Here is a 21,248-nt window from a genome sequence, read left to right on the forward strand (position 1 = left end):
TTTTGTTGTCACCGCTTTTAAAATAATAATAATGTAAGAATATGAAAAAGACTTAAAAGAATCTTCCATACATGGAAAGAAAGAGAAATTACTCATAAAATAAAATACATAATCTATTAAATCAGTAATTTAAATTGTCATTGTCATCCTAAGTCTCGCGGGCCCTTCGCTTCAGCTCCTGTGAGCAATGACATGAATCGATGGGAAAATCTTTTTGTCCTTCCTCCCCAGTTTTCTTCTGTTACTACTTAGAGGTAGGGATTAGGGGCGATGGCAATCTAATTAAAGAAAAGTATACTGTTCTCGATAGGGACCGCCTTATCCACCATGAAAGGCACATGAAATGCATGTGAGCCTTTGCTTGTAACCTCCCAAGAAGGAAAAAATACAAAAAAGTAGTAGCCTGTAAATTGTAACTGCAACTCCAGAATTAAATAAGCATGATTGTAACGGCTGAAACTTGGTTTCATTTGCATGCCATCCTGATCCTCGAGTTTCTGAAACCTGTAGCTCTCATCGTGAACACGACTGAAGCTACCCTCGACTTGATAGAATGACTAATTAGCCAACCAAATGACAATTACCTGCCATCCATATAAGCTCCAATGGCAATCCTTTCTCTTTTAAAGAGCACCAGCATAAGATGAAGTGGTCCCCTAATTGGCTTCAATCTCCTGCAGTTTCGTTTGGTTTCGGACAAGTGTGCCTGTCGAGGATAAAATCTGACAAGAAAAGATGATGGTGGGTTGGCCCATTGTTTTTCTGCTACGTTGATGGTCCATACAGGTTCCTAATAATGGCAAATGCTGGATGGTCCATAGTAAATCCATCGGGCAAATGGGTTTGCTTATCAGCCCCTAGTTTTTCCGTCCCTCCGATCAAATGACTCTCATTTTGATTAAAAAAAAAAGAAAGAAAAATGTTTATCTCCCTTACCGAAGCTGCTTGTCGCATGCTAATCAGTTTTCTTATTCTGTTGCCGCCAGCCACTGCTTCTTTTCATCTATCGATGCAGATAGAAAAAGCTTTGGGAGCTATAAAGGTTTTCCCCCATTCAAAATTGTACTATGTCAATGCTGTAAATGTAAATGGTGTGCCTAAGAAGGTGGGGTTGAACTTTTACAAATGGTCCATTACATCTAACACTGCTTACCCAATGAGGCAAAGATGGCCTTGACTTCAATGCTGTCCTCCAAGCAATGGAACCCAACCGGTAGCACCCTTATCCACTTGACATTATTGTTGTTAAAATGAAAAAAAAAAAATGGTCAGCACACTGAATTTGAAGTCCACAATTGCTCAATACACTTTCATTAAAAGCCATTTAGACATGATAGATTGTTAGTAATTGCTTTAACAGAGGTATGAGTTATGACAGTTTGGATAGATGAACGAGAAAATGGTTTGAAAATAGAGGGAAAAAGGTTCAGGTACTTGAGATGCGGTGAGACATGGACTAGGAAAATCTTGGGGATAGTTTAACCCATTATTCAAATCTATGCCAGTTTTATTTAGAGAAAAGGCATGTGATCTCTCTCTCACTGTTACTTTCCAAGATGCCCTGCTCTTTTAACAATGCCTTGGAAAGATTTCTTTACATATTTTCGACTGCTAATCTCTCGTGGACCGTGCGGGTGACTTATATTAAAATGAAGGAGACATCATTTGTTGTGGCATAGTGGACTGCCCAATCTTTGGATGATTTACTTCGTTCTTTTCTTTTTAACTATAAAATACGTCTTTAACAATTGGTACTGACCCAACATTCAGATTTGAGGAGATCCATGTGTTATATGACCGAAAATGGAAGCTTTAACTATGACCTTTTCTTATCAAAATTTTTTCTGTCTTTTCAAGTTTTTGAAGGACAGAGCCAATTTACCTTTTCTCAAAGGCGCATTCTTTAGTCGTACTCCATTTATATAGTACTCTGCAAATGGAAACAGAACAAGAAGGCCAAAAGGCAAGAGAGCAGAGTCAAGAACATTTTACATCAAATAAACCCTTCATGACACAATGAGATCATATCATATTAAAAACATTCAATATGGTTTTCTAAAGCAAAACACTTTGGCCCAAAAATATCTTTGCTTAAGCGAGAAATTGACAGAAGTCACTCTACTTTCAATGACCAGATCACTGAGGACTTTAATAGGTGTAACTTGTTCAGTCAATGGAAAGTGTAGGTATATATTCAATCTTTATCCATCATCGTAAGAGTTTAATCAAAGACTTCTAATTCTGGCATCACTGAGATTGCAAAGTTCAACTCAAGGAGATTAAATAAATATCAAACCAAACTTTGGAGTAGAAGAGGATTGAATTATAACATGAAAGATACATTATTACAGAGTGACCCAGATAGAGAAGAAAGAAAAACTGCTAGATACACGTTTTACATTAATACGGAGGTGATCCTCATCATTAGAAAAAACCAAAATAAGAAAAGAAAAATTTACATTAGTAACCCCTCTTACTAAGCAGGCCGGCTAAAGCCAACAGGGTATAAGGTAAACAAAAGCTTAAAGCATCTCAAGTGAGAAACCTATCTGTGTTTCCAACAGCCGCCCTAGTTATGATGTCAAGCTCTCTTGGCTCTTTGTAGATAATCGTTTCAAGAACTCATAGGTTGTGATCATGGTTGTTGCAGACATAGACATGGACGCCCACCTCGGTCCTAATCCCCTGTAACAAGCTGCCAACCCGCCTTCTTTAACCAGATTCCTCACTGTCTGCAAAACCGTCAAAGGTTTTCTTACCCCATTCTCTTCTCTATCTAGAACCTGTAATCTGGTCTTGATGGTGTCAAGTGGCATAGTTATTAAAGCTGAAAAACCACTAGCCATGGCTGCACTTAACCCTTGGACTGCCACCAACGCCTTTGAATCAGGCCTATGACCACATCGCCCAATCACACCATTCTCCTCTTTCTTACCCATAGAGCAACCAGAGGCACCCCAAATGAGCCTGTGTGCAACAGAGTAAGATGCCCACCAAACCGCATTAGACGGTGCATATGTCACTATTGAGATCCCAAACCCCCTATACAATCCTTTAGGACCATCTGCATACAGAATCTTCCTAAACGCATCAAGACCATTCCTATATCTACAAGAATTCACGCTTGGAATTACATTTTTGCTACTGTTACTATTTTTGTAACCTTGAACCATAAGTCTTTGGCTCACAACATCAATCGGGGTCCAAACTAGCTGTGCAGCCATAGCTGAACTCAACCCAGCAGCAGCACTAGCTATAGCAGTTGCTGTCGTATCTGAAAATCCTAAACTAACAGTTGCAGTTCCAACACTGCTCTTTGTAACCTCAAGGGCTCCCATGTAAAGTGCTCGAGCTGGGATCGTCCCCATCAAAGAGGTACCAAAACCCCTGTAGAATCCTCTCAATCCTTCATATCTCATTATAGAAAAAGACATTTTAAAGCAAGAAATTTGAGTAGAAGAAATTTGTTGCCTAGTTTTCATGACTACTATAGGGTAAAGAGCAGCTGATACACCTGAAAATAAAGCGGCTCCAAGAAAAAAGAACTTGGATTTGTCAAGCATATGCCAATCTATATCTGCGGGTATATGAATCTCTGACCCTGAATCATCCTCGGCTGCACTAAAACTCATTTTCGCCACTTTTGGAAACTGTTTAGTTGAACTAACTAAACTCTGCTTATTGTTATCCTTTCACCAAAATTAATCACAGCCCACTTCAAATCCTAATCAAAACTCTATATAAACCAACTCAGCTCAAGTAAAATATGACTCCAGCTACTTGGGTTTTCTATACAATTAAAGCTACAGATCAGTATGAGTGGAGAAGACGATCAAAAGGCAAAGAAAATTGAAAATTTATAATGGGTTTTCAACCTTCTAGAATTTGGACTGTACAAAGTTAGGAACTGTATGCAGAAAAGGAGAGGAAAATGAAGACCTTTTTAACTTCTACCATTAGGTATAAAACCAAATAAAGAAAAGGTTCTTTGTTGGTTTTTTCCTTTTGCGCAGCCAAATTTGAGAGCGAACGTGTATCAGCAGAAACAAGTCGAACATTTACTCACTAGAAAAACCCCAGATTTTAATTTTGATTCTTACCAGAGAAAAACCAAGTCTGTGCAACATCTTCAAGGCTTCATCTCTTGTCAATAGGCAACTGGGTGATAATAAGCAGAGATAGAGAAAGAGATAGCACAGATCTCAAACGCAAAGAATCCAAAGGAACAAGGAAAGAAAATCAAAGCAGTCTGGATGGGTGGTTTCTCAGAAAGCGAAATGGGTTGTGTTAATAAGAAGGAGATGGACAGAGAGAAGTGGGAGAACAGATGAACGAGGGACAAGGCTATGGATTTTAGTGAGGGTTTTGCGGATCGAGGAAAGTAGACACGTGTCGGTTCTTTACTTCGACTGCCTTTGTTTCCTATATAGATATATTAGCCTGCTGTAAGCCGTAAGGTTCCCTTGCGGCCCTCTGATTTCCAGCTCAACTGTGGGTGAATCCTCTTCCTTTCCGCTTTCAATTCATCATTTCGTTTACGCCTACCAATTCCTGTACCATAAAATTAAAAATAAATACGAATACAAATAATTATTTTTGTTAATATTTGAAATATATACATAAATATGTTTTAATAATTGTGTAATATAATATAATTAACATATTTATTAAATATATCAAAATTTTTTATAAATATGATTTAATTAAATGATTAATTTAATTTAAAATATTTTATTTAAATTTAAAATTAATAATTATAAAAATAATTATAACAAAATAATAATAATATCAAATATAATAAATTTTAACATAAATAATATATAATTCATTATCATACTAATAAAATCTATTATTAATATTAAACATGTCATTTATATATATATATTTAGATATGATAATATGATTAATTAAATATATTAATCGTATTTGATATGATTAAAATATAAAATATCTTAAAATATTAACACAATAAAATTAAATTTAAATTTATTTAATTTTATGCCTTCTTGTGCCGTATTGAAAATTGTTAAATTTAATTTCGTTTGCATCTCCTTAAGCTGTCCTTTCATCGAAATGAAAACAAACACCACACCCATGGGATTGGGTTGCGCTGCTTGTTTCTAATTTTGGGTCACCCTTTTTGTTAAAGGCTCTCGCACATTGCATGCCTAAAATTTTATGAACAGGAAACCCAACTTTTTGTCTTTCAAATATTGACGGAGTTAAGATAACATCATATGGTGGTGCTGTATGATTACCTTTTAGTTATTTTTATGTAAAATTTTAAATTTATAATTATTTTTAATTAATTAAAATTTTTTTCAATATAATCTTAAATCAAATCAAATATGTATATTAACCGAATTTCATTAAATTATTATTTTTGAAAATTATCAATTAATTCTTATGTGTTTAATTTGAAAACCATAAAACACTTTCACCGTGTATTTAGTACTTAAATACATGTAGTACGTATGTTTACATGTGAATGATAGTAAAATAAATTATTAAATGAAAGAGTATTCCATTTCTAGGGGCGGAGTGTCCTATTATTATAAAGGGGTGGTCTCTCCAAAATTTTAAAAATTTTTTATATATTTCTTAAAATTTTATTTATTTTTTATTTTATATTATTATTTGTTAATTTTTTTCAATTCTATTATATTTATTTTTATATATTAAGTTTTTTATAAATTTTTACGAATCATCAATCTTATTTTTTTTCTTTTTTTTTATAAAAGTTTTATCTTTTACTTATCATATTCTTTTTTCCTGTTATATGAATTTTATTTTTAATAATTTTATTTTTAAAAAATAAAAATATTATTATATAATTTTTAAATATAAGTTGTAACTTTACATTATTAGTTGTTGTTTAAAATTTCATCAATATTTTATTTTTTATTAATATTGATTATATAAGAAAAAATTATCTTAAGTATATCTTTTTTATTCACTTTACATTTTATATATAATTAAAAAAAATTATCTTGAGTATTTACTCTTTAAACAATCTTGATTATATAAGAAGAAATTATTAATTTTATATATTGTATTTAATTACTTATATTTTATGAATTGTAATTTTATATTTAATATTTTAAAATAAAATAAAAATATTATATATTAACTACATTAATTTTTTAATTATTTACATTAAGAAAGATAAGAATCCAACAAAAAATAAATGATAAGTTTTTTATAAATAATTTAATTATTTAAATTAAAAAAGATATTATTAATATTTTTAATATAAAATCAATAATTAATTAATTTAAATTCAAAAAAATCATCAAGTATAATTTTTCAAAAAATTTTATTTTTTTAAAATATGATCATATATCAATTAATAAATTAAATACTTAAATACTGTTTATTATAAATTTTTTAATTATTAATAATTAAATTTAATATATTAATTTTAAAATTTTATTTTTTTTTCTTTACCTCTCAATAAAAATTATCGAACTCTATCCCGGTTCATTTCCTAGATATTTTCAATTTATGCCTATAAATGTCCTATGACCTGAAAGCGGCGTCAGGGGAGGAAAAAGTGAGTCCTAGCTCTAGGTAGTTAGTGTGTACGAGCCCCATAGAATGCGACGTAGTCCGTCCGAAACGTTGTCCACGTTGCCATGCTAAGCTCACTCCTTTCTTCGTAGAGGCAGGGGCGTGTGGGGATCAGGGCATGCATGCAAGCAAGGTCTGTTTCAGTTGTCTTCTTGTATGCGGTGTCTTGCTCCGATTCTCAGTGCTTCGTTTAAATGAAGTCAAGGAGTTTTACTCTATATACGGAACATTGATGTGATCGACTCCTAAAGCACCATTTGATCGAGCTCTGCTTGCCCAACGCAATTGGTTTGGCTCAGCCTTTCAAGCTGGAATTTGACTAACTCATAAATAATAAAAAACTCTCGTAACTGTAATATTTTTTCATTTAAGCTGTTATCTTTTGCAATTTTTAACTATATTTTTAAATCTTAACTTATATTTAAATAAATTCTTAATTTAAATTATAAATTAATTTTTTCTATTTGCATTAATGTGATCACGTAACTATTAATGTGATATTTTTTTTATTAATTTTTTTCTCACCTCTTTTCAAATGTAGTTTTGAGAGGATGCTATATAAGCCTTCCCATGTTCTTTTTTCTTTTCCTGTCTCTTACATCTACTCAAAATTCGATCCCGATGTGGTTCACCGAATTTTGGAGACAATTGATCACGTCAATTACCTAAGTCATATATTATGTAAGCATAAAATGTTTACGAGTGTAGATCCAATTGTGATAAATGAAAATTTTAGTCAAAAAAATAATTTTAATTAAGGAAATTTTTTTATTGTTTAAGCTAAAAATAATATTGAGGAAGAATTATATTAACATTAGTTATGGTGTTATGTCAGGGCTTCTATTTGGCAATTTGTCACAGGAAATCAAGTCAGTGTAGTGTTGGAATTTTTTTTTCATGGTCAATATTGTTCAGCTTGTATCCTTGATAGATTGATGTCTCCAATCAATGTTACATTGCTTGACTATTCAATAATATTTGCCCACCTGCCCTATGAAAACATTTATTTAGGAAAATAATGGTGATAAAAATTCGTTTTATGAGCAAAGAAAGTTTTGAGTGTTGGAGTTGTCTACGAATATTTTATTGAGATTAACCAGAGATGATCCCCTCCCCATATACTTCACCCCAGTGGCATCCTTCTAAGTCAATATAAGCACCATTTTTAAAAACCCATTCAACAGCTTTGCAAACATCACCAAGAAACAATTGACAATCAAACAAATTTGATGGGGCTGCTTCCACATTTGAACTCAAGCAATTTGACTCAAAGCTCTCCCGTCTATAAATCTTTAACCTGCCCCAGGTCCGGTTCTCTGCAACTTTCTGCGCAAGAAAATGGCAAGAATGTCATCAGAAAGCAAGCTTTATGAAGCAGCAGAAGAGGGGAGTGTGACTACCTTCTTAGAATTAATTCAACAGGATCGACTGCTTCTGGACAGAGTGCTCGTTAATTATACCACTGAGACTCCTTTGCATGTAGCAGCAATGCTTGGGCATACAGATTTTGTGAAGGAGATTATACATAGGAAGCCAGAGTTGACCAGAGAATTAGATTCAAGGGGTTCATCAGCTCTTCACTTGGCTTCTGCAAAAGGGTATGTTGAAATAGTTAAAGCATTGCTATTCGTAAACCCTGACGTGTGCCTGGCTCGTGACACAGAGGAAAGAAATCCTCTTCACCTTGCAGCCATGAAGGGCCAGGTTGATGTTTTAAAGGAGCTAATCCATGCCAGACCACACGCAGCTCAGGTCACTGTGGCTTGCGGAGAGAACATATTGCACTTATGCGTGAAGTACGGACAAATTGAGTCTCTGAAGCTATTGATTGAAGTGATGGATGACAATGAAATTGTGAGTGCGAAGGATGATTATGGCATGACTGTCTTGCACCGAGCGGTAGCTTACAAACAAATTGAGGTATAGATCAACATAACGTATCAGGTCTAAGCCTCGTGTCCTTTTTTTTCCCCTTTAATTGAGTTTGGCCAGTGATATTAAATTATACCTTAATCATTTGGAAATGTTGCTATTAAGAATGTAGCGGAATAGGATTCTTTCTGTTTTGCTGCTGCCGTTATTAATCATGTGTAGTACTAATAACAAATGTGTATGTGCAGACAATAAAATATTTGCTTTTCAATACTAGCGTTGAAGTAAATGCTCTAAATGCAAATGGTTTTACTGCTATGGACGTTCTTGCACAAAGTAACAGAGGCTTGAAAGACTTTGACATTGCTGAGTCTCTTCGAGATGCCGGAGCACTAAGAGCTGCAGAAATTTCATACACGGGGCCTAGAATTGGAGGATTGAGAACTAAGGCAAGACCCCTAATTGCTCAGATTCCAGCCACACCACCATCCCAAGAATATGTGCAAAAGGCTACCCAGGATGAAGATTGGCTTACTAGAAAGCGAGATGCATTGATGGTGGTGGCATCACTTATTGCAACAATGGCCTTTCAAGCTGCACTAACGCCTCCTGGAGGTCTCTGGCAAGATGACTTGACAGGGACTTCCCAAGGCAACGATGACACGCAACCTCACGAGGCCGGAACTTCGATAATAGCAGATAAAAACCAGAGCTATTATTCTCAGTACCTTTCTTTCAACACAATAAGTTTCATTGCATCGTTGAGCATAATCTTGTTGCTGATTACTGGTTTACCTTTCAAGCGAAGACTTTTTATGTGGATTTTGACAGTGATTGTGTGGATTGCAATCACATCCATGGCCCTTACATACAGAATTTCACTTCTTGTTTTTACACCAAAAGCGCAGGAGCTAAATGTCACTCAAGTGCTTGAGTATGCTGTCAGGGTGTGGAGTGGGGTGATGGGTTTTCTTTTTCTGGGCCACACCATTCGTCTCGCGGCAAGTTTGTTCAAGAAAGTAGAAAATGTTCTAGGGAAAAAGAGAAAACCGCCGCCACCACAAGTGTATCCACCATTAGCGCACACGGATATCAGTGACTTCTAATCACCGTATTCTTACTAGTATGTCTCTACTGATGAACTAGAAGGTTCTAATGGCTTAATTTTATTAGATTTTCGATGTGTTTTTGTTGTATTTTTCTTTTGTTAGACTTCTATTGAAACACATCAATTGAAGTAGTAGTTTTTCATGCTATAAACATACAAGTCTACAAACCTCAAGATCATATCATATCTTTTGTAGCAATTCCAAAGAAAATTAGATTATCATTTCCCTTCACCAAGAAAAACAAATCCCACAACTTTCCAATACATCTCATCAGAATGTTTTGTTTGGCCACAATATATAACATAGTTTTAGAGGAATCAAAGCAACCCTTTTTATCTGACGCCATTGGATCTAGCTAGCCATGCTTTCTGCACACTATATATCCAAAGTGGCTTTCCTTTGCTAAACCTCCACCCGAGGATTTTCAAAAAGACTTAATCAAGCAGAATTAGTCCAGGGGATTTTATCAGCCATGTCTACGAAATTTTCAATTATTAACTATCAGCCTTAACGGCATGATCGTTTCTTCTTCTATATACCTTAAATTGAGCCACAAGCAAAGAAGGTAAAGCGATCACGTACGTTGATTGAGCCCTGATTCTGGAACGAAACTTTGGTTAGTAGAAAGGGTATGCTTACCGTCCTAACAAGTTTCAACTGATCCATAGAGAAATATCGAAGGAGAAAGAAATTTTCGAGTGACAAGAATTCTTTGGTGGATCAAACGAAGGGAATGAAAAATGAATTCTGAGGTTTCCAGATGGCAATCCCTGTTTTCTCAGACCATATACACATATCTTAATTCTTGCTGAATTGAAGCTGCTTCTCTTTAATTTCTCAAATCTTCCCTAGAAGTTTTCCCCTTCCCTACTGTCAATGCTTGCAGACGTTGAACGGGAAATTAACTATGACACTGTTTACTGTGAGATTATTACCTTGTCATTACTACTACTCATATGGTCTTTGATTCAAAAGTATATCTAAAAACCTTTCTTTTTATATAATTCCATTTGATTAATCATAGTATATATATTTCATTAATGCTGGATGGAAAGTATTTAATTCTGGTATTATTAATTGTACTTTTGTTCCCATTATATATCCAATCATTCTCACACTTTTAGACCTAAAAAATTTATTTATTTAATACTTTGGGATTCTTAAAAAGATCAAAATTTACTCTTTCCAAAAAAATAATAATATGGGTCAACGTTTTTTTTTTAAAAAAAAAATTTCTACCTATCAACCTAAAATATTTTAGGAAATGAATTACTTTTCTTACAAAAGTAATAACTTGATTTCTAAGACTCATATAATTTGCTTTGTTTATAGCTCGTTAAAAGTGAATCTGGATTAATTTGATCCCTTACATCATATTTTTTGATAATGTCAAGCACTTGTACTTGATAATAGTATTTAAGCCAAAATCTATACATGCCAGGATAATGTTCTACGTTATGCTTTTCTTTTTTAAGTTAAATGAAATTTGTATTAAAATCATAAAAATTACAATTTAGAGATCAACCCACATATGGGGATCAAGATAAGGATATGCAATCAAGGTACAAGCTAATACCATTAAACAAAAGATTCACCTATTGGTGCTTAATACCGTAAGACAATGCAAAAGTCATGAGTAAATCAAAATATTAACATATGACTAAAGGCGCTCAACCCAATAAAAGCATCAAAAAGTTACCATGCACCATATTGAGAACATCGTGTTTCTATCAACTTTAAACTTTGTTAGGAAATTACTTGTCTCAAGGCCTTGTATTTATTTTGGTCACTTACAATAAAACATTCTTAAAATCAAAATTAATAATCAACTTAAAACTTACAAAAGAAGAACGAAAGAAAAGACACAATACATGAAGAACGGCCATAAACTTGCAAAGTTGGAATCTTGGATGCCTAGTGAGTCAAAGATAACACCTACCACATAACCATCAAAGCTGCGTAAGACTCCACCACATCTTACTTGGCCCGATTTAACCCTTGCTGACCATCCACTACGCTGTGATTTGTGATGAATATTTTTGTCTAATAGTCTACTCGTTTACGTTATAGTCAAATTAATCACAATTGGCTTTTGGGTACTATCAAATTAAATAACAATCTCCTGTCCGAGATGATGAAATATATATTCCCCATCCACTATTCCAAGTTTTTCTATGTTTAGATTTTATTAAATTAGTCATTATGAATTTGGTGAACGCATAGACTCTTACCAATTCATGCCAGGGAGTTTTAACCAATGAAACAGTTTGGTCTGAAGGACTTTTCCCTCCGTTAAATAGGAAGTCATTAGCTTAGCCTTGCTGTGGATCAAAATGGGGAAAATTAAGTAACATAGTTAATAGCGAATGTAAAAGAAAGAATAAGAATGCTACGTGAGGCAGCAATCAAAGGGAACATGAATTCCTTGGATGAATTGCTTCATGAAGATCCACTGATTCTTGACAGGTTCATCGCTGGTTGTTTTAGTGAGACGCGTTTTGCATATTGCAGTAATGCTTGGACGCCTGACATTTGCGAAAGCAATCCCAAGTCGGAAGCCTGAGCTGGCTAAAGAGTTGGATTTCGAAGGAGCATCTCCCCTTCACCTGGCAACAGCGAGTGGACACGTTGAGGTAGCAAAAGAGTTGTTATTGGTCAACCCTGAGATGTGCCTGGCTCAACCAGGATGCCAAGAACGCTCTTCATATCGCAGTAATCGAGGACCGAATCGAGGTCTTGAAAGAGTTGGTTCCAGCCAAACCTGAAGCTGCTCAAGTCCCAGCAGAAGGAGGTGAAACCATTTTGCATCTTTGTGTCAAACACTACCGCTTGGAAGCATTAAGGTTCCTGGTGGAGAATATATGTACTCGTGACATTGTAAATTCAGAGTATGAGAATGGATTCACCGTACTCCATCTAGCGCTGGGCAAGAACCAACATGAGGTATAGTGTGAGAGCACAAGATACTAGATTCCATTTGACATTAGTATAATCTAATTTCAGCTATTTATGAAACTTGTTTTTTCAAAAAAATAATCTACATAGACATTCTTGACTTTTGATTATAACTACAAATAGGTATATTAATTTTTAAAATAAACAATTCATCTCAAATATGTAAACAATGTTAATGTCCAAACATAAAATGTTTAAAATGTTTTTTTTATTATTGTTTTTTTTCTCTCAGGTCTACTAATGATGCTCTCTACACCGATCAACCATCCCATAACCTAATTTAACTGTAAAATACCAAATATGACCGGGTCTCACCATGGAGAGCACGAAATCTAGCTACTCACCCCATATCTCAATCTCCCATGGGAAGCACAGTGCTCCACAAGGAGCACCAGATCGGTGCTTCGAACCGGAACACCAAGTCTGGTGCTCCCTTGATGTGCTCCATAAGGGACGTCATTAGCCCCGAGGTGATCAAATTGAGAGTTTTTTTCTTTTTTGAAAAGAAAGAAAAAAATTAAAAATTAAAAAATATAGTTTATATAATAGTAATTTTTAAAATTAATAAAAGTTAAAATTATTATCACATCGTCAAATTAACAGAAATATTGACAGTTAATTAATTGTGAGATTTAAATCTTTAATGAAAATTCTTTTTAAAAAACACTGTTTATTTCGAAAATTAATAAACCGCATGTAATTATAGTTAAAAGTTAAAGATATTAGTATATTTTAGCTAAAAAGTAAAACCTATAAAAACTAACCGTGTATAATTTTTTTAATTTATATAATTAAATAAAATAATAAAAATAATTTGCCAAAGATGTGGGTAAAAAGTCCTTATCAAAGCAAACTCTTACGAAGAAAAATCCAAATTTCCGTTTAGTACAACTTAGCGCTAGATTATAATTTGAGGGCTTCCTGAATTTCTAAAAGAAAGAAAAGAAAAATATCAATGTTTTAAAGTGGATAACAGTCTTCAGTTTACTAATTTTCCTTGTCATTTAACCAAAGTTTTGCCTTGGCACATACTGATCGTGTAACATAGAAATGTTGTACAGAGCATAAAGGCTTTGACAACCAATACCAAAGCAGAACTTAATCCGCTCCTCACAAACGGCACAGCCCTAGCACAAGGCCGAAGAAAAGCCAACAACAACATAGATATTCGGGGCTTCCTGCAACATGATGAAGCTGTAAGTGCAAGGTAGATTTCCTCGCCAGTGCAAGAACTGACAACCATAAGTACGAGGAGCTTGTCTGTAGACCCAAACCACCAAAGTTTGAGATCACAGTACTCCCTAGTCAAAATTCGTAGAAAGAAGCGTAGAGAGCATAAGCATAACATCTGGTCGGAAAAAAAGCGGACTGCATTGATGGTGGTAGCATCGATAATTGCAACCATGGCCTACGAATCCCGGATTAACCCTCCAAAAGGTTTGTTGCCAGAGATTAATAAGGCAATATCGTTTAGGAAGACTTAGGAATTCCTGCCCTACAACACGACGGGCTTTTTGGCATCGCTCATTGTTATCCTCCTTCTCATCGGAGGTCTACCTTTAAGGTCTAAATTCATCGTGTGGATCCTGACGGTGATCGTGTGGGTAGCCATTGCATCCATGGTGTTGGCTTACACCCTCGGTTTATATATTCTCCTTGAACCTTACGGTTCTGATTATCCTGGAATACAGCTAGCTGTTACGACCTGGTTTGGGTACGCAGTGCTTGCCTTTCTTCTTTTGGGGCACCCTATTCGCCTTGCATTGAAGATTGCAAGCTATTCAAGAGAGTCATGCAGGAGAATGAGAGATCATCTCCCTGTCTAGGAACAGCTCTCCTTGCAACCTAGCTAAATTGGCTTGACTTTTGGACTGCTTCTTTTAGTTAGCTCATTTCCAATCAATGTTTACCTTTGAAGCCCAAAAACTAACTAATTAAACCGACCAATTTGCTTCAACAGTGAACACTCAAGACCCCAACTTCGCTCGGTTAGAATTTGTTCCAAAATCAATAACCTAAAATTTAATCCAAAGTTCAAACTAAAGATGCGAAATTTACTTATTCAAAGGAAGAAAATTGTTTAACTAATGGTTAGTCTAGATTCTATTATCCTTAAAATTCAAGGGAAGACCAAAGAGTTGGGAACTCTTTTTTCTTTCAAAGGAAATATATGACTATTAATTATTTATTATAGCACTTTCCTCGTGTGATTCAAGTTCAACTGACTTCTAAATGTATCAAAATAAATTACAACATAAAAATCAATTGCAAATGTAGCTTAATATGGTATACTTTATTTTGGATCTCGGAATTGAAAACTAAAAAATATTAAAAAATAATTTCAAGACGTATATCTAAGAAATTTTTTATAAGGTCTTATTCTTCTTCACTTATATTATGCTTCAAATTATCGACGTATAATCTTAAAAGATAAGATCATGTTTAATGATTGATTACGTTTTACATTGAAATCAATATATTAAGTAATTACCGAAGTATGATAAGATTATCAAATTCTTATAGAGTTTTTTTATAACAAAATAGTATAGAAATAATCTAAAAAATTTTGAAAATGATAAGGAGATTGTTTCATTTTTTTTTGTTTTTTTTTTCATACATATTCAAGTAACCAAAAAGTTTTATTTATAGGTAAAGATATCTCTTTTCAACCGACGCAATTGTTCGTCGTAAATCGACACAATCATCCATTTTCTTTTGTTTCTAGCATTATAAGTATTTGAATGAATTTAATTATTTGAATAAATATAATTCTTGAACAATCATAATTGTTTGAACAAACTTATAATTATTTGAACAAACTTAATTATTTAAATAAACATAATTCTTAAATAATTATAATTGTTCAAAAGAATTTATTTTTCTTTTCGTTCTTTCACTATTGAAAATGATCAACACCTTGTAAATGTAATTTCACTAAAGATTGCTAAGAAATAATAAAGCAATTCTAGATCCTTAGTGGAGTTGAACTCAAATCTTTAAAGTCCAAGATGGAGGCTGCAGCGAGGATTATGAGAAAACAAATAAATAAATTTGGCAAAACCCTCCTCCTTGGCAATATCAATTCAAAGCTCACCAGTCATATATGTCGTTTGTCCGAAACCGTGTTCTCCTCCCCCACCATTGGCACCAACTTTTCTCTTTTGTTAGAACAGTGTCAAGACTCGAGAACAAGAAAAGGGAACGAGCGGCACAGGTTTTTACATCGGTTTGATAGATAATAATGAGACTAGTGAGCTTGTTGGATGAGGAAAAAGAAGAAGAGAAATCAATAGAGAAGGCAAAAGTGAAAAGGCTCAATGAAGCAGCCATGAAAGGATCAGTTGCCTCACTCCTAGAGCTGATCCAAGAGGACCCTGATATCCTTAACAAGGCCAACTTATCTCTTTCAGACACACCTTTACATGTAGCAGCTCTTCTGGGTCACTCAGCTTTTGCCAAACAACTAATGACTCAAAAGCCAGAGCTTGCAACCGACTCAAACTCCCAGGGTTCTTCACCTCTTCACGTGGCAGCAGCAAAAGGGTACGTGGAAATAGTGAAAGAATTGCTGTTGGTGAACCCTGACATGTGTTTGGTTAAGGATCGTGATGGGAGGACTCCCCTGCATCTTGCTGCCATCAAGGGTCGGGTTGAGGTGTTGACCGAGTTGGTCCGAGTCAGACCGGAGGCGACTCGGGTGTTGACTGGTGGAGGGGAAAGCGCACTCCACTTGTCCGTGAAGAATAACCATTTTGGAGCATTAAAGGTTTTGGTGGAATCTCTGGGAAAAGATGATCAGTTTGTGAATTGGAGAGATTCTGAAGGGAGCTCTGTCCTGCATCTAGCCGTGGCCAAGAAACAGTTAGAGGTATGCTTTGCCACTTTTGTTTTTCCATTTAAGAACACTGTGAAAATATAAGGTAACAACATCACTCGAATTGATTTAATATGTTGAATTTATAGGGGAAATACAAAAAAAATTGAATTTTAGAAGTTTCGATCAAGGTTTTAATTGATTCAGAAGTTCAATCAGGTCTAGTTGTGTTAACATAAACCTCAGCAAGTTTAGCTTCCCTTGGGCTTTGGCGTGAGTAGTTGCTTATGTTTAGGGTGAATTATGCCATCTCACCTAAAAGCAATTGTAAATTGTTGTTAAGGTGGTTTTCTTCTGGAGTCATTTCACTCTGGTTTGAATCTCCTTGGCTGTCATTGTTAGTTAATCCTCTTCTGTCTTCAGGCCCCCTGACTACTCTAATTTCCATTTCAGCCATCTGCTCTAAGGTAAATTCTAGTTCAGGTTAACTTCCTTCTGCATAATTTCTCTAATTCAAAAGATTTAAAAAAGACAAAGACTGGAACTTGGCAATTATAAGAGATCACATTTCATGCCAACTCCAATTTCCTCTTCTCACTATTAAATATCACCTTGTTTCAGTTTATGCCTGCACTGTACTAATTTCCATATGTTCCTCTATGCTCTTCTCCATGGCCTTTTGCAACCCTTGAGTTAATTAAGGTTCAGAAGCCTGTAATCAACAATTCATGATTATCTTAATTATACATGCCTCGACAATTTGATTAAACATGTATCCCTACATTCAGGTTAAACTGCCATGCTATTTTCTCAGGAATCTTTGGGGGGCTGATTTTTTTTTTATGGTACAAGTCTAGGGGACACCCTGCTAACCTATGAATAACTAGGAAGAACGAACATTCTGTGCTTAGTCTCTAATCTCTAAGAACTATGCAAATTTTGCAGATGATAAAATATTTACTCACTAATTCCAAGATGGAAGTGAATGTTCGAAATGCAAATGGCTTCACCGCCCTGGACCTTTTATTACATAGTCAAAGGGATTTAAGGGACATGGAAATTAAAGAATGCCTACAGAAAGCTGGCGCTTCAAGAATGACTAAAGTGCAGTCCATTGCAAATAATCAGGAGATTGAGGAAGTTCTGCCCCCAATACAGGCACAACCCTTAATTCCTAAGGAAACCGATTCCAAACCGGTAGTTGAGAAACATAAGCATACTGATTGGTTGGGAAGAAAAAGAAGTGCATTAATGGTTGTTGCATCGCTGCTTGCAACTGTGGCCTTTCAGGCATCGTTATCCCCACCTGGCGGTGTATGGTCAGATGACTATTCGGTCGATTCGGATGGCAACCCTGCAGAGAATCCACACAAAGCAGGCTTGTCAGTAATGGCCTATCATGATCCACGAAAATATGAGGCGTTCATGATATTGAACACAATTGCCTTCCTTGCATCATTGAGCATAATTTTGTTACTCATCAGTGGACTACCTATGAAACGGCGCAGGTTCATGTGGATTCAGATGGTGACCATGTGGCTAGCAATCTCAGCGTTTACTTCTACCTATTTTGTTGCATTGATGCAAATAACACCAAGACAAGTGAGAACTACGCTGTTCCATGTGAGCAGAATTTCACTGATGATATGGCTGGTGATGATGGGACTCGTGTTTGTAGGTAATATCATTCGGATGACCTTATGGCTGCTTAGAAAGTACGGTTACATCAAGGAAAAGGAGAAAGAGTTTTCACTTTATGTAGAGGAAGAAGAGAATGATGAGTGATGACCTGTGAGAATAAATATATGAAATTTGGGAAGGTTTGCTTCAGTTATATATCATCAAATCTTCATTTACAAATATTGAAAACTCAAGTGGAATGACGATCAATCAGCATTCAAGATTCTCTCTGATGTAGATAGAATTTCAGTAAATTTGCTGTCATTTTATGAACATTGTTATTATTGTCAGGGTCCCTTTTTGTATCAGAAAATATGTAATTCAAAAAGATCAAAGCCTAAGTTATCAACCTTTGATTGTTCATTCTCAGTAGGCTGAAAATTTAAAGTTCTTACAGATTTTGAGCCTTACATTTTTGGAATCAGACTGAGGTCTCAGAATGGACAATTGAGCGATTGAAGGAGCAAGGAATTGTTCATCAAGTTAGACAAATAGTTTCCGCTGAAACAAATGGTATCAGAATGAACAAGAAGAAATTAATAATCCATGTCCATGTAAGGCCTGACAAGAGTAGCCAAAGAAGAGGCAAGAGCAGGAAATACAAGGCAAAAACCAAAACACAAAGACCAAACTATACATTAACAGGATCATTTGAAATATTGGCAAAGAGCATTCAACCTGTCCTGCAAGATGGCAGCAATATTCCTCAAAAGTCTGTTGTTTCTGTCTCTCTGGGTGAAGTAAATAACAGCACACCAAGCTAGCGTTGAGCACCGGAGCAATGACAGACTACCCTTTTAATCCTTGTTTGGCCCATTGGAACTGTGTATTTTGGTCTTGGACCTGCCTTTGGACTCCAGAGAACCACAACAACCCTTGCAGGCAAGATCCATAATCCTTTATCTTACCTTGCAAAACGGGCCCTGCAATTATTACTCATTATCCAAATAAAGATTAAAAAAATAGATAGAAAATTACACAACTTTCGGTTCTCTTCTCCAGATTGCTAGACAGAACATTGCAGAGCCCCCATTAACAAACTGTCCCTCTGTACTGTTTGATCTCTAGAACTCTCGCCTCTCTTGCTCATCTCCTATATATACAACTCACTCTGTACCTTTCAAATCACTCTTTAATCTACCTAAAAATTGCTGCATTACATATCAAAGCTCTTTCCTACTTCCCTTATAGCCCTTGAATTCTGTTTCCATCATCTACATTTCTATAACTTGAATCATGGATTTGAGGAACTTTGGATTCGATTCTCCCCTCTTGATAATATCGGAAGACATACTCGACATCCCTGAGGAGCACGAGAAGTCCCGAAACAACCCATCTCGAGCCTACGTTGGAGATGCTAAGGCCATGGCAGCCACTCCAGCAGACGTGATAGAGTATACCCGACATCGTACGTATTCGTTGTCGACATGCCTGGCATAAATCCAAGTGAAATCAAGGTACAGGTCGAATATGACAACGTTCTCGTGGTGAGTGGGGAGCGAAAGAGTGAGAAAGAGAAAGATGAGAAAGGTGGGGTCAAGTATATAAGGATGGAAAGGAGGGTTGGCAAGTTCATGCGGAAGTTCGCATTGCCTGATAATGCGAATATGGATAAGATATCAGCAGCTTGTCAGGATGGCGTTTTTAGAGTGACTGTGGAGAAGCTGCCTCCACCTGAACCTAAAAAGCCTAAGACTATTGAGGTTGCATGAGATGACAGCTATATATGTATGGTTATGTCATGTTTAATTTGCGACAACAGATGAGTGTGTTTCTTTGAGTTTGGATTTGGTTGTGCAAGGTTTGAGGTTTATGAATATCTATATAAAACAAAAAGTAAAGTTTGTTTTTTTTTTTTTTGTTTTTAATCGCATTGTTGATTTGTTTCTTTGCTTTCTTTTCTTTTCTTTCCTCTGTACTTTATTGGAGCCATTGGAGATGAAATACAGGATATTTGTTGCATATCCAAAGGACCAAAAGGGGCCGATGACTGTACTTCTTAACTGCGAACAAGAAATCTGTTCTCTGGTTTAAAAACAGAGGAAAGAAAGCACATGGGCGGACTTGTTTCATGACAAAGTACAATGATCTCCATTACAGCAAGTAAAAATCCAAGAACGATCTCCACTTTTTATCAAGAAATCCCAGTTTAAAATTTTGATCTTGCCCGCGTTGTGAGAAGTTGTATGGCATGAACCTTGCGAACTAACAACCAAATGGCTTAAGAAGTTAAGAAAGATTATGAGCTATGACCCAGTAATAATTAGTAAAATTGAAACTTCATAAACTAGCAGAACTTCGAATCCTGATACCTTATGAATTAAGGCATATGCCAATCGAATCTTCATAAATAAACCAAACAGAAACAGTCGATGTCCGCTAATATATAATTATCAATATTATTAGACAGATGTTGAGGTTATGGTGGGAGACCTGGTGCCAATGTTATAGCAATAGATAGGTGGAGAACCAACCATGCTGGGAGATTTTCTGATTAAACAACTGGGAAAAAAATACAGAATGAAGAGAGAAAGACTGAGTATATTTTGGCTTGTATTAGTCTTGACTTAATAGATTTATCGCTCTTGGAACTGGTGGATTGCTTTTTATTTGTTTAGGCAGCAGCATTGCAAAGATTTTTAATAGCTTTTCTCAAGTAGACTTGAAGGAATCTGAATGTAAGTTTCTATTTTTATATATTTCAAAGGTCAAAAACAGAAGGTTTCTGGATTAAAAAGCAATAATCATATGTCTTAATAAATGTTGGGTCTGCACAGGCCTGAGATATGGAACCTGCAAATGTTTCTGCTTTGGAGTAAATGCCTAAGCCAATCTGCAAACTTCTAGCCCAAATAGCTCGTCTTCGGTTTGAAATTTCAAGTTTTAAACTAAAAGCCTGAAACTCTTTGCTCAGCTCCAGGCTTGCTCTATGTTTCTGTTTGTTGTCTAGAGAACTAATTTCCTCTTTAAAATCTTTGCTTATATCTAAATCCCATCTGTCATTCATAGTACTAGCTAGAGGTGAGCATAGAATGGCGATGTGAACATTTTGCAATCTAATGGCCTAGATTCTATAACCCTTAACTGTACCCTATTGTGTTCGTTGAACATCCCCACAGTTGCCACGTCTCCTGAAGACCTACGCCACGTGGATTCTAAACATCCCAGTCGACAACCACGTATCCGGCGCGAAGACAACAATCACCGAATCCTTTAGACTTGCTGCTAAATTAACAAGTCAATTCATC

At 35.4% G+C, this 21,248-nt stretch overlaps 5 protein-coding genes and 1 long non-coding RNA gene across 6 annotated transcripts; 4 read left to right on the top strand and 2 right to left on the bottom strand.

Annotated features, from left to right (window-relative positions):
* Positions 1–5: 5 nt before the first annotated feature.
* On the bottom strand, positions 6–4,527 carry LOC110411477 (uncharacterized). Its single transcript, XR_002444774.1, has 3 exons — positions 4,101–4,527; positions 1,883–1,930; positions 6–1,229 (listed from the first exon to the last, which is right to left on the bottom strand). It is a non-coding gene; the product is annotated as an uncharacterized LOC110411477 (long non-coding RNA).
* LOC110411476 (Mitochondrial substrate carrier family protein) lies at positions 2,280–4,107 on the bottom strand. Its single transcript, XM_021421656.2, has one exon. The coding sequence runs from the start codon at positions 3,630–3,632 to the stop codon at positions 2,574–2,576; it is 1,059 nt and encodes a 352-aa protein (XP_021277331.1). The 5' UTR covers positions 3,633–4,107; the 3' UTR covers positions 2,280–2,573.
* A 3,289-nt stretch (positions 4,528–7,816) lies between the features above and the next one.
* On the top strand, positions 7,817–9,548 carry LOC110410749 (uncharacterized). Its single transcript, XM_089782657.1, has 2 exons — positions 7,817–8,490; positions 8,691–9,548. The coding sequence occupies exons 1-2, from the start codon at positions 7,909–7,911 to the stop codon at positions 9,546–9,548; spliced, it is 1,440 nt and encodes a 479-aa protein (XP_089638783.1). The 5' UTR covers positions 7,817–7,908.
* Positions 9,549–11,422: 1,874 nt separating this feature from the next.
* On the top strand, positions 11,423–13,717 carry LOC149527552 (uncharacterized). Its single transcript, XM_089782658.1, has 4 exons — positions 11,423–11,468; positions 12,018–12,184; positions 12,237–12,494; positions 13,568–13,717. The coding sequence occupies exons 1-4, from the start codon at positions 11,423–11,425 to the stop codon at positions 13,715–13,717; spliced, it is 621 nt and encodes a 206-aa protein (XP_089638784.1).
* Positions 13,718–15,576: 1,859 nt separating this feature from the next.
* LOC110411396 (uncharacterized) lies at positions 15,577–18,369 on the top strand. The gene is made up of 2 exons (XM_021421532.2): positions 15,577–16,374; positions 17,266–18,369. The coding sequence occupies exons 1-2, from the start codon at positions 15,748–15,750 to the stop codon at positions 18,103–18,105; spliced, it is 1,467 nt and encodes a 488-aa protein (XP_021277207.1). The 5' UTR covers positions 15,577–15,747; the 3' UTR covers positions 18,106–18,369.
* A 564-nt stretch (positions 18,370–18,933) lies between these two features.
* Positions 18,934–19,749, top strand: LOC110411397 (17.6 kDa class II heat shock protein-like). Its single transcript, XM_021421533.1, is given in 2 exon segments — positions 18,934–19,395; positions 19,398–19,749. Coding segments are annotated over 2 exon segments (474 nt in total). The 5' UTR covers positions 18,934–19,236; the 3' UTR covers positions 19,713–19,749.
* Positions 19,750–21,248: the final 1,499 nt, after the last annotated feature.

Source organism: Theobroma umbraticum, unplaced genomic scaffold (assembly GCF_002168275.2).
Source record: "Theobroma umbraticum cultivar Fairchild unplaced genomic scaffold, ASM216827v3 scaffold_56.0, whole genome shotgun sequence".
In the NCBI taxonomy this organism is placed as follows: domain Eukaryota; kingdom Viridiplantae; phylum Streptophyta; class Magnoliopsida; order Malvales; family Malvaceae; genus Theobroma; species Theobroma umbraticum.

Coding starts and splice junctions, on each gene's coding strand:
- LOC110411476 (XM_021421656.2), bottom strand. CDS start 3,632: ATGAGTTTTAGTGCAGCCGAGGATGATTCAGGGTCAGAGATTCATATA.
- LOC110410749 (XM_089782657.1), top strand. CDS start 7,909: ATGGCAAGAATGTCATCAGAAAGCAAGCTTTATGAAGCAGCAGAAGAG. Junction 8,491..8,690: donor TAGCTTACAAACAAATTGAG/GTATAGATCAAC, acceptor GTGTATGTGCAG/ACAATAAAATATTTGCTTTT.
- LOC149527552 (XM_089782658.1), top strand. CDS start 11,423: ATGAAGAACGGCCATAAACTTGCAAAGTTGGAATCTTGGATGCCTA. Junction 12,185..12,236: donor CAGCGAGTGGACACGTTGAG/GTAGCAAAAGAG, acceptor TGGCTCAACCAG/GATGCCAAGAACGCTCTTCA. Junction 12,495..13,567: donor TGGGCAAGAACCAACATGAG/GTATAGTGTGAG, acceptor AATGTTGTACAG/AGCATAAAGGCTTTGACAAC.
- LOC110411396 (XM_021421532.2), top strand. CDS start 15,748: ATGAGACTAGTGAGCTTGTTGGATGAGGAAAAAGAAGAAGAGAAATCA. Junction 16,375..17,265: donor TGGCCAAGAAACAGTTAGAG/GTATGCTTTGCC, acceptor CAAATTTTGCAG/ATGATAAAATATTTACTCAC.